At 41.0% G+C, this 13,668-nt stretch overlaps 1 protein-coding gene across 1 annotated transcript in view; it reads right to left on the minus strand.

Moving 5' to 3' along the window:
- The window catches only part of usta (uronyl 2-sulfotransferase a), a 114,097-nt gene that overhangs the window by 36,430 nt on the left and 63,999 nt on the right, over window positions 1–13,668 (minus strand). The window contains exon 2 of the mRNA XM_010865707.4: window positions 510–553. Within this exon, the coding sequence (XP_010864009.1) occupies window positions 510–553 (44 nt within the window). The remainder of the gene's footprint in view (window positions 1–509; window positions 554–13,668) is intronic.

Below are 13,668 nucleotides of genomic sequence, written 5' to 3' on the forward strand. Positions count from 1 at the left end.
GGACTAGACCTGTCACTGAAGAGAGACAGGAGAGGAGGAATGTAGGACAGAGAAGTAAATCTAAAAGATGTCCTACATGAGTAGAAGAATGGATAGTGTAGACAGTGTCTAATAAACCCTGCCATTTAGAAATGCATGCCACACATAAAATCCATTTCAAAATCCGTAAAAGAAAATTCATTCTGAAAATTTTTCACATGTACACAAAAATTAGTGTGAGAATGAATGAGAGTGAGATCAAGAGGCAGACAAATGCAGCTGGCCAAGCACAAGGCCCCTGTGTCTGTGTGTGTGCACGTGCCTTCCAGACAGACTTCACTCTCATCCTGGCTGATCTAGACAGGCAAACTCACTCACACAGGGCAGCACATCAGACCGATGGCATAGAGAATTGTGGTGTGGGAGAGAAAGAAAACTAAAGAGGGAGACAGAGGGAAGAGAGAGATCAAACGGAGTTGAACTTAGAGAAACAGAGTGATGGGGAAAGATGGCTGCAGTAACAGTTTTACCCTGGGAGTTGGGGGTCCGTGGTCATCAAGGTATGTGGATTCCCCTGCGAAGGAACAAAGATTAGGGTTAATGTTGAATTTTGTCGAAGGTGATTCAAACCATGAGTGCTGATTAGCAGAAACACCTGGTATATTTGATGGTATACCACTGTTACTGTCATAACTTTGTAGGTAACTTGTTTATTACAGCAATAACGTGCAGCGCACTTGGTCAAAGCATCGCACTTGCAATGTCTGGATTGTGGGTTTCATTCCCATGTGGGCGGGGGGGGGGGGGGGGTAGTATGAAAATGCAAACACTGAGTCGCTTTGGATAAGAGCCTCTGCTAAGGCACCTCTGGGATCTGTGGTATATGGCCAGTACACCACATCTAAGGGCTGTGTCCAGGCACTCCATGTTGGGTTGTGCAACAGCCTTTAGAAATGGTATATTAGGTCTTAATGCCTTGGTGCTTAAACATGTTCATTGTCAAAGGTAATGGCATTGCTAGAACATATCACAAAAAACAGGCAGGCTCCAGCTGTAACAGACACCTATATCCAAAGGCAACTATTATCAATAGCCAGGTCTTTCCTCAACAACCAACCATAAAAAAAAACTGAAAAGAACATTCTTAAAAACACTTATATATTATGTTAATTGCAATACATATGAACATTAGTCATTTATTGAATATACTGTGGCTCTCAAAAGTATTCACTCTTCTTTGATTTTTACACATTTGGGTTTTTTCAAAAGCACCAATCAGGGGTAGGATAAAAGAAAGTCACTGTATATCCCCTGGAGTACAGTGAAATCCATTGTTAAGAAATAGAGTGAATATATGGCACAATTGTGAATCTGTCATGTCAAAAAACTGCTTTTTGTCCTCAATGCTAAGTGCTATGTTTGGCGTAACATCGCACATCATCCTAAGAACACCATCCCTACTGTGAAGCATAGTGGTGGGAGCATCATTCTATGGAGGTGCTTCTCTGCATCAAGGCCAGGAAAACTTGTGAAGATAGAGGGCAAAATGGATGCAGCAAAGTACAGAGAAAACCTGGAAGAAAACCTATTGAAGTCTCCAAGAGACCTGGGAGAATATTGTACAGATGTGCAAACCTGGTGGAGAAAAAAACCTGTATTAAATCAATTTTAATCTTATGTTGTCTAAGGGGATGAATAATGTGGAGAGCCACTGTATTTTCAAAGAAAATGTTACACCATGTACATATTTTTAATAGGGTGGACATTTCAATAAAATGTCAAAGCTAAGTGCTAATATCTCTGTGAGTTAGCAATAGTGAGCTACACTGAACAAAATTATAACGCAACGCTTTATTATTGTTCCCATTTATCATGAGCTGAACTCAAAGATCCAAGACTTTCTTTATGTACACAAAAGGCTTGTTTCTCTCAAATATTGTTCACAATCTGTCTAAATCTGTGTTAGAGAGCACTTCTCCTTTGCCAAGATAATCCATCCACCTCACAGGTGTGGCATATCAAGATGCTGATTAGACAGCATGATTATTGCACAGGTGTGCCTTAGGCTGGTCACAATAAAAGGCCACTCTAAAATGTGCAGTTCCATCACACAGCACAATGCCAAAGATGTCGCAAGTTTTGAGGGAGCGTGCAATTGGCATGCTGACTGCAGGAATGTCCACCAGAGCTGTTGTCTGTGAATTTAATGTTCATTTCTCTACCATTAGCTGTCTCCAAAGGCTTTTCACAGAATTTGGCAGTACAACCAACCGGCCTCACAACCGTAGACCACATATAACCACACCAGCCCAGGACCTCCACATCCAGCATCTTCACCTCCAAGAAACTTGAGACCAGCCACCCAGACAGCTGCTGCAACAATTGATTAGCATAACCAAAGAATTTCTGCACAAACTGTCAGAAACCGTCTCAGGGAAGCTAATCTGCATGCTCGTCGTCCTCATCGAAGTCTCGACTTGACTGCAGTTCGTCATCGTAACCGACTTGAGTGGGCAAATGCTCACATTCGATGCCGTCTGGCACTTTGAAGAGGTGTTCTCTTCACGGATGAATCCTGGTTTTCATTGTACAGGGCAGATGGCAGACAGTGTGTTTGGCGTTGTGTGGGTGAGCGGTTTGCTGATGTCAACGTTATGGATCGGCGGTGGGGTTATGGTGTGGGCAGGCATGTGTTATAGACAACGAACACAGGTGCATTTTATTGATGGCATTTTGAATGCACAGAAATATAGTGACATCACAACTGTATTTCTGAAGAACTTTATACCACTTTAGAAACTTTTGGACTGTCTCAGCATGTGAAAGGGCCCTCGCATAATCGAGGACACTCCCTGGATGTAGTTATTTCTAAAGGTCTTAATATTTCAAATGTTGCTGTGATTAATCCTGTCTTACTTAATGATTTTGTTGTATTCTTTGACATGTATATTATTCCTGACATTCATATTAGATCAGATACTGTTAAAAACTGTATCGATGAGAACACTAAAACACTGTTTATCAAGGCAATCTCATAGTCACCAAACTCATGTGACAACTGCACTTCAGCCCAAGTTAATTACATTCTATAAACACCTTCTGTTCTACAATTTGTAATGTTTCTGATGCAATTGCATCTGCTAGGGACAACATTATTAATGGCAAGCAAAAAGAAAGTTTTACGGTGGTAAAAACCAAGAAGAGAGTGCCAAAAAGCTGAGCGCAAATGGTAAAAAACAAAACATCAGGGGCCGTAATTCAATTGACAATACAACACTTATGTAAACTGTACAACATCTTAAGCTGTCTAGCTGCTGCCTGGATGCTCTTTCCAAAGACCCTGAAAGCATCAGTCATTATACCTCTGTTAAAAAAGCCTAGATCCTTGTGAAGTCCGCAACTACAGAGCTATAAACAGCTTTGGAAAAAATTAAGAGACCACTGAAACCTTTTTCTTTCCTTTCCAAAAAAGTTGAAAAGGAAAGTTTTGAGTGAGGAACATAAGCGTACAATTTGCAGTGGTCTCTTAATTTTTTCCGGAGCTGTAAAATGCAGCCTTCATAGGTAAAATCATGGAACAAAATATTTTCAAACAAATAAGCTATTTCTTGAACCCAAATGGCTACTTTGACACTGTCCAATCAGGATTTTGGACCCACCAGAGCACTGAAACTGCCCTTATTAAGTTAAAACGACATTTGTCTATACACTGATTCTGTTAAAATGTCAATCGTGGTGTTATCTGACCTTAGTGCGGCATTCGAGTGCATTCAAGTCTTATTTACAAGACAGAAATTCTTTGTCTACTATGTATCAGAGAGAACATGCATGACAAATTCTGCAAAGCTCTAATCAACATTTATATGCTACTGCTAGCCCAAATCATGAAAATCAACAAAATTGATTATCATAATTATGCAGAAGACATATAGTGACCATGGTCCAATAGACTCACTCTGCCAGTGCCTTGACCAAATCAATGATTGGATGTGCCAGAACATTCTGCAACTAAATAAAGATAAAACTAAAATAAATGTATTTGGTGCCAAAGGCAAGAGGCTGACAATCAGTAATTACCTTGACACACTGTCCCTTAAGACTAAAGCCCAAATAATTTCTCAGTATGAACCCTCTAGAACCCCCAGGGTCAACAGGGTCTAGCCTGCAACCATTCCAAGAGTATGGATAAAGGCTGGTGCGGCAACGTTTTGTCATTATGCTGCAGACAGTGGGAACAAACTGTCTGAAAAAAGTTGGTCCAACATTGACCACTTTTAAGTCTAGGCTTAAATCTTGGTATTCTTCTGCCTTTTATTAAACTTATAATAGTCTTTAAGCCATCTAAAATGGCTAAAGACAAAGCATACAAATAAAATGTTTTATTTGTTTGCTTTGTCTTTTATGCTACAACTATTATTAGATAAATTATTTTTTCTAATGTAAAGCACTTTGAATTGCTCTGTGTATGAAAAGTGCTATAAAAAAAAGTATGAGAGAAGACATTTAATATTTTGCACCTAAAATTTTTCAGTGGATGCGTAACACATTGAAACATGACAAAATAACTTAATTTCATTGAAAAAAAGTTTTCAAAATATATATAATTCCCTTTTTAAAATATTTTTGGGTTTAGCTGCCCTCATAATTAAATATTTTTGGAATATATTTTACCCTCTATTTTCTTGGGGACAGAAATGGAATCGCTTAGTAGGATTGACGCAGCCCTGTGAAAGCAAAAACCCGCCCTGGCTGGTCACTATCCCCCTAAGAAACACCAAGTGTGGAAATGCCATCATAAGGCCAGTTTATATAGTCTGCCAGTGTGTAAATGTTTCATCCCCGGACAAAGGGACTCTTTTAAAGTCGCTTCACACAGAGGATCTATGCACTCCTTTCAGCCTGGACTCGAAATCCAGGCCCAGGCTCCAGACAGCGGCCTTTTCTTCTCCAATTTGCATGCAGAGCATGTCCAGAGATGCTCTACTTTCCAGCAATTCAACAATGTGCAAATACACTCACCTAAAGGATTATTAGGAACACCTGTTCAATTCCTCATTAATGCAATTATCTAATCAACCAATCACATGGCAGTTGCTTCAATGCATTCAGGGGTGTGGTCCTGGTCAAGACAATCTCCTGAACTCCAAACTGAATGTCAGAATGGGAAAGAAAGGTGATTTAAGCAATTTTGAGCGTGGCATGGTTGTTGGTGCCAGACGGGCTGGTCTGAGTATTTCACAATCTGCTCAGTTACTGGGATTTTGACGCACAACCAATTCTAGGGTTTACAAAGAATGGTGTGAAAAGGGAAAAACATCCAGTATGCGGCAGTCCTGTGGGTGAAAATGCCTTGTTGATGCTAGAGGTCAGAGGAGAATGGGCCGACTGATTCAAGCTGATACAAGAGCAACTTTGACTGAAATAACCACTCGTTACAACCGAGGTATGCAACAAAACATTTGTGAAGCCACAACACGCACAACCTTGAGGCGGATGGGCTACAACAGCAGAAGACCCCACCGGGTACCACTCATCTCCACTACAAATAGGAAAAAGAGGTCACCAAAATTGGACAGTTGAAGACTGGAAGAATGTTGCCTGGTCTGATAAGTCTCGATTTCTGTTGAGACATTCAGATGGTAGAGTCAGAATTTGGCATAAACAGAATGAGAACATGGATCCATCATGCCTTTTTACCACTGTGCAGGCTGGTGGTGGTGGTGTAATGGTGTGGGGGATGTTTTCTTGGCACACTTTAGGCCCCTTAGTTCCAAATGGGCATCGTTTAAATGCAACGGCCTACCTGAGCATTGTTGCTGACCATGTCCATCCCTTTATGACCACCATGTACCCATCCTCTGATGGCTACTTCCAGCAGGATAATGCACCATGTCACAAAGCTTGAGTCATTTCAAATTGGTTTCTTGAACATGACAATGAGTTCACTGTACTGAAATGGCCCCCACAGTAACCAGATCTCAACCCAATAGAGCATCTTTGGGATGTGTTGGAACGGGAGCTTCGTGCCCTGGATGTGCATCCCACAAATCTCCATCAACTGCAAGATGCTATCCTATCAATATGGGCCAACATTTCTAAAGAATGCTTTCAGCACCTTGTTGAATCAATGACACGTAGAATTAAGGCAGTTCTGAAGGCGAAAGGGGGTCAAACACAGTATTAGTATGGTGTTCCTAATAATCCTTTAGGTGAGTGTATATTGATAGAAATAAATAGAGGGGAGAAGGACAAAGAGAGGGATAGAATGTTTGGTTGGTCTCAAATATAAAAACAAGTCAGGACCGCTTCTTGAGACTCTGGTGATAACACAGTGACGACACAGCAGAGAGCGCAATAGTTGAGACCAGCTTCTAATGCAGAGAGGAACAGGCTCGTTAGTCATTGCTCTGAGCTGTGTTTACCACAGCCTTTGCTTTTGGCTTCAGCACGTTGACTCATTAGTTCTAGACTTGCATAGGAAGTATGCTGTATGACGTGCACTGTTTACACTTTCTGATCGTGGTGTTTGAAATCGGGGCAATTAGTTCTCTGAGGAGTGACCTGATGTCAGAATCATACAAACACACACACAGCCCATCAAGTTTCCTTGCCGGCTTCTGAGTCAGAGTTACATAGTTTTTACATTCATTCATCAGCTGCGAATATAGAGACAGCTGCACTGAACACACATACACTCAGGTGGCCACCCTACATACACAAAAAGACACATACAAGCCCACACAAACAACGGGATATGGGTTCTAACCAAGTAGGTGGCGGGCGGTACCGAGTCATCTGAGGTCGTCTCAAGGAGAGGACAGGCAGACAGCCACTTCCCTGTCATTCATTCTCAGGGCGGAACCCCGCTATCCAACGCGTTTCTCTTTTGCACTTTGCCGTCGTGGATTAGATCTCATTTGTTTCTGTGCGCAAGCTCATTTGAATCTGACAGCTGCCGTCCACCCACAACGTCAGGAGCGGTGGAATCTTCACGGCACCCAAAGGAGCTCATTCTACACTCATGTCTCCTTAATATAAGCAATGCTGGCTACATTCACAACTAAAACCAGCCCACGCACCCTAATTGGATGCTGTTGGGAGTGTGTGGTTCCATGCTTCCATCAAAATTCTAAGTTCTAGGGTTGTCTGGAGTAGAAACATCTATGGTATTCATCCTCTCACCCTTTATTGTACTTGATGAGGGAGAAGGAAGGAAGAGTTAGGGGAGGAATTCAGAGATAGAAAATGGGTAAGGACAAAGGTTCACACAGCAGTTGTTTTTTGACCGTCAGATAACTCCTTCAACTCTGACTCACTACCAGGGGTTACAAAGAGTTGAGTGTGTGTCTTTTTCTGTGTGTGTGTGTGTGTCTGTGTGTAGCCAACGTGTTATTAGGATTAGTGTCATGAGATACACGTTGGCGTTACTTGCTGAGCTACAGATAAAGGGTAACTTGTTATGAGTTGCGAACAAACCTTAATGTCAATTTTCTTCCAGAATTGTTGAGACATGAGAAAAGACCAAGATAAACAAGTGTTTAGAAAAGAAAAAATTGTAAGAATACATTAACAATTTACATCATTTGGAAAATTCAATCACCAAATACAGCTCTCAGCAGACAAATTTCCACAGTCACAATAGGTTTTCTAATAACAACAAATAAAAACTATAAATGCAAAATGCAGCAATGGTCCCGTTTCAGCTAAATAAATCTATATATATACAGCTCTGGTCCACAATTGCTGATGCTCCAGATATTTTAATGGACAGAAAATCCGCTCTGGAAAAAGCAAAGTGACCTAAAATGTTTGAATGTTACGTATATACACTGAACAAAATTATAAACGCAACACTTCTGTTTTTGCCCCCATTTATCATGAGCTTAACTCAAAGATCTAAGACTTTCTCTATGTACACAAAAGGCCAAATGCTCTCAAATATTGTTCACAAATCTGTGTAAATCTGTTAGTGAGCACATCTCCCTTGCGGAGATAATCCATCCAACTCACAGGTGTGTCATATCAAGATACTGATTAGACAGCATGATTATTGCACACTGTTCAAATCTGCCTTGAACAGTGAAAACCGGGATTCATCCATGAAGAGAACACTTCTCCAAAGTGCCAGACAACATCGAATATGAGCATTTGCCCACTCAAGTCGGTTAAGACAAACTGCTTTGGTTATGCAAACCGATTGTTGGATGGCTGGTCTCAGACGATCTTGGAGGTGAAGATGCTGATGTGGAGGTCCTGGGCTGGTGTGGTTACACGTGGTCTGCGGTTGTGAGGCCGGTTGGATGTACTGCCAAATTCTCGGCTTGTGGTAGAGAAATGAACATTAAATTCACAGGCAACAGCTCTGGTAGACATTCCTGCAGTCAGCATGCTACTGCAGCAACTGTATGCTCCTTCAAAACTTGCAACGTCTGTGGCATTGTGTGATGGAACTGCACATTTTAGAGTGGCCTTTTATTGTGGCCAGCCTAAGGCACACCTGTGCAATAATCATGCTGTCTAATCAGCATCTTGATATGCCACACCTGTGAGGTGGATGGATTATCTTGGCAAAGGAGAAGTGCTCACTAACACAGTTTTAGACAGATTGTTAACTATATTTGAGAGAAATAGGCCTTTTGTGTATATAGAGAAAGTGTTAAATGGGGGCAAAAACAAAAGTGTTGCGTTTATAATTTTGTTCAGTGTGTGCATATATACAGTGGGGAGAACAAGTATTTGATACACTGCCGATTTTGCAGGTTTTCTTACTTACAAAGCTTGTACAGGTCTGTAATTTTTATCATAGGTACACTTCAACTTTGAGAGACGGAATCTAAAACAAAAATCCAGAACATCACATTGTATGATTTTTTAATAATTAATTTGCATTTTATTGATGACATAAGTATTTGATCACCTACAAACCAGTAAGAATTCCGGCTCTCACAGACCTGTTCGTTTTTCTTTAAGAAGCCCTCCTGTTCTCCACTCATTACCTGTATTAACGGCACCTGTTTGAACTTGTTACCTGTATAAAAGACACCTGTCCACACACTCAATCAAACAGACTCCAACCTCTCCACAATGGCCAAGACCAGAGAGCTATGTAAGGACATCAGGGATAGAATTGTATACCTGCACAAGGCTGGGATGGGCTACAGGACAATAGGCAAGCAGCTTGATGAGAAGGCAAAAACTGTTGGCGCAATAATTAGAATATGGAAGAAGTTCAAGATGACGGTCAATCTCCCTCGGTCTGGGGCTCCATGTAAGATCTCACCTCGTGATCATGAGGAAGGTGAGGGATCAGCCCAGAAATACACGGCAGGACCTGGTCAATGACCCGAAGAGAGCTGGGACCACAGTCTCAAAGAAAACCATTAGTAACACACTACGCTGTCATGGATTAAAATCCTGCAGCACACGCAAGGTCCCCTTGTTCAAGCCAGCGCATGTCCAGGCCTGTCTGAAGTTTGCCCATGACCATCTGGATGATCCAGAGGAGGAATGGGAGAAGGTCATGTGGTCTGATGAGGCAAAAATTGAGCTTTTTGGTCTAAACTCCACTTGCCGTGTTTGGAGGAAGAAGAAGGATGAGTACAACCCCAAGAACACCATCCCAACCGTGAAGCATGGAGGTGGAAACATCATTCTTTGGGGATGCTTTTCTGCAAAGGGGACAGGACGACTGTACCATATTGAGGGGAGGATGGATGGGGCCATGTATCGCAAGATCTTGGCCAACAACCTCCTTCCCTCAGTAAGAGCATTGAAGATGGGTCGTGGCTGGGTCTTCCAGCATGACAACGACCTGAAACCCACAGCCAGGGCAACTAAGGACTGGCTCCGTAAGAAGCATCTCAAGGTCCTGGAGTGGCCTAGCCAGTCTCCAGATCTGAACCCAATAGAAAAGCTGAAAGTCCGTATTGCCCAGCGACAGTCCCGAAACCTGAAGGATCTGGAGAAGGTCTGTATGGAGGAGTGGGCCAAAATCCCTGCTGCAGTGTGTGCAAACCAGGTCAAGAACTACAGGAAATGTATGATCTCTGTAATTGCAAACAAAGGTTTCTGTACCAAATATTAAGTTCTGCTTTTATGATGTATCAAATACTTATGTCATGCAATAAAATGCAAATTCATTACTTAAAAATCATACAATGTGATTTTCTGGATTTTTGTTTTAGATTCCGTCACTCACAGTTGAAGAGTACCTATGATAAAAGACTTACAGACTTCTACATGCTTTGTAAGTGGGAAAACCTGCAAAATCGGCAGTGTATCAAATACTTGTTCTCCCTACTGTATATATCTTTCTCAATTAGGGGCTTGAGAGCGCTTCAAACAACATGGATCCCTGTTCATCACAGTCATCCATACAGATAGGTAGAAGTCAAAGTGATCCAGCATGGCTTCACAAGGCCTAGTGCCCAGCCAATCCTTCCCCGGCCAGCAACAACCCATTACTGGCTTGGTTTCAGGCCCGTGTCCCTGGGTCCTGTAGCTTAGTGCCTAGTAAAAGCAAATTAACACCTCTACTAATCAGCTTCTCCTACAGCTGGTTTCTGGCTGGGACAAAAGATCAGATTCCCAGACTTTGGGAGAGTCGTGTGCAGCCCAGAAATGTGCCACGGAATTGCTAAATAATTGGAAATGAAAGCAACACAGGAGCAAAATTCAACATGCAGAAGTAGTGTGTTTGCTGTGAGACAGACTCTGGAGTAATGGGTTTCAGTCAAAAACAGGTTTAGCATGGTTCAGAAGAGACTCAAGTGAGAGGAGAAAAGAGTGGGGAATTGAGAGAACGAGAAAAATAAATAAAGAGTGAGTGAAATGTTAGAGAGTGCTAATTCAGCAGAGATACACAAAAGGTGATAAAGAAGACAAACTGTTGAGATTGTATAGGTTTCAAACCTTTCCATGCCTCAAGATAACCAGGTATCACCAAGTAAAAAGAGGCATGTCCTTTGAGACTTCAAAACAAGTTCATATCTAAATCATAGCACTGCAAAATAATAGATTTGCGGATACAGTTGCGAACAATCCGTCTGGGTTCTGGAATTCTCCCTTTGGTGTTACTGTCCCCAGTCAGGAATGCTTCAGTGAGTTCTGGAATTTCATAAACATGTACTTAACGACAAACCATTTCATTTGCTTTATGGAAATGAGGATTTAGCTAAGTATGGCTTAGGAAGGAAGGTATTCTGAAATAGACCAAAGCGGGAGACAAATGCAATAGAAGCCAGGAAACAGGCTAACTAGAGATAAAAAAAAATAGAACAGAGGGTAACAACCGTTACTTTATGATCCAATCTGCGGACACTGTCTGTAGTGTTGCGTGGCAGAACATTCCAGAACACTGCCGCCATGGAACCCTCTAGAAGCATGCTGCACTGTTTGCTGGATCCTTGCAATGTTGAAACCACAACACAGCTAGAAAGGATTCAAAACAGACACAATGTGTAGCCCATGAATCTCACAAGGATAGTGAAGCAAGAAACATTATGCCAGTCCCCATGAAGAATAAGGCTTTTTTTGTTGTTGCCTGAAAACATTTTAATGTAATCAGTTAAATGGACCTGTTATCTGATCTAAAGCTAATTTTAGCAATTACTGAGCGCAGATAAATCATGAATAATGACATTAAAATTTAATATGAGTTGATTTGGGGTGTTTGGGAGCATATTTTCAACAATTCTTGTCACGCCCATTCCAATTAAATAACATTTACATAATTATGTACCGTGCCATCGGACAGTATTTGGACCCCTTCACTATCTCCACATTGTGTTCCGGAGATGTATATATCGATAAAACGTACAGTGCATGTCAGAGTAAAAACCAACCTATGATGTCAAAGTAATTTCCATAGACCTCCGAGACAGAACTGTGATTAGGCATAGATCTGTGTTGAGGCATAGATCTGGGAAAGGTTATACATTTTTTTTATATAAATGAAAATTCCCAGGACCACTGTGGGTTCCATCACTGTGAAATGGAATGGAAGTTTATAACCACAAAGACTCTTCCTGGAGCTGGCCATCCAAACTAATTAACAGGGCAAGAAGGGCCTTGGTCAGGTAGGTGACCAAGAACACAATGGCCTCTGTAACAAAGCTTTAGTTTCTCTGCAAAGATTAAAGAACCCATCAAAAGTACCAACCATCTATGCAGTAATCCATCAATCAGGCATTCATGGTAGAGTGCCTAGATGAAAGCAACTCCTGAGTAAAAGGCATATGACATGCCACTCATGAGGAAAAGGATTCTCTGGTCTGATAAGAATAACCAGACCAATTTAATCTGACAGAGTTTAAGAGGATTTACAAGGAAAAATTTGAGAAACTACCCAAATACTGGTGTGCAAAGCTGGTAGAGACACATTGAAGAGGACTTGATGCTCTGATCTGAATAAATGGGCTGACAAAGTAGTCAGATCGGATCTGACTACTTATGTTCATGAGTCATTTCAGTTTTTTTTATTTTCAATAAATTGCCACAAATGTCTGAAAACATGTTTTTGCTTTGTCATTATGGAGTATTCTGTACATTAATGACAAAACATTTAATCCATTACAAATGAAGTCTATTACACAAGGTGAAAGGGTCTATGTTTGCCGGCAAATGCTGGCTTTTCACCGGTATCAGGTGGAGTTGTCAGGTAGATGAAAATATGAAAGGCCAAAATGTCTGGTGGGAAATATGCCAAATGAATAAATAAATAGATTAATAGCATATTAAATTGCCCAATATTGTGTGACCTATATAATCTGTTGCCAAGAAAACAGCGAACCTCCACTCTCTCTTACAGTAAGACATTACTAAGTGTTTGGTCATGTGACTAAGTGTGGCCAGATTCAAAAGACGCACACTCCGGCAGCAACCCCAGCATACGATTCCGAGGCGAAGACAAAACCGAAGAAATGGTGGCGACTGAGGCCAACAAGACCACAGAAAAGCGTTGTTATTGAAAATAGCCTAGGTTTTTGAAATAGCCTTCCTTACATAGCAAAACGTGTTTCAACGTTTAATATGCAATGGAACAACATATATTTTTATCCATACATTTAAATGTGCATTATATAATTAGTAAATATGGTTGGAAATGAAATTGGCATGGTAAAAATGTTGTGGTCCTGTGTTAAACACTAGCAAAATATTGCAGCGAATGTGACCATTGGAGGTTTCGCGGTTTAGTGTCAATAATCTGGCAACCTTGCATATCGGACCACACCGGTCCTGATATCAAAGAGATGAGTAATGTCGGATAAACAAGTGGATCCTAGTTCTTTTACACCCAAGCATGTCAAAATATTTCAATAAAACAAAATATCTAAACTACATCCAATCTGCAACATTTCAGGTGACTTCTGGTAGAATTATAGATTATTTTCAAGAGAAAGAGTATGTACTGTCCCCAAAAACATTATATATGCCAATTATGTGGTGTCAAGGCAAGGATGGAATATCCTAAAATAGTGAGACAAGGCTGTAACATACACTGTACAACTCTGTTGTTTTTTTGTGCAAGTCAAATTAACATAGTAAAACAAGGAAAATAGACAACAATAATTTTGCGTGATTCAATCTTTTTTATTTGATTCCTAGAGATATACTAGTAAACATGGTTTTGACGCTGAATGGCTAAATGTTTTCGGGTGGCTCGGACATAAAAAGAGAGAAGGATACCCA

This window comes from Esox lucius, chromosome 18 (assembly GCF_011004845.1).
Source record: "Esox lucius isolate fEsoLuc1 chromosome 18, fEsoLuc1.pri, whole genome shotgun sequence".
Classification (NCBI taxonomy): domain Eukaryota; kingdom Metazoa; phylum Chordata; class Actinopteri; order Esociformes; family Esocidae; genus Esox; species Esox lucius.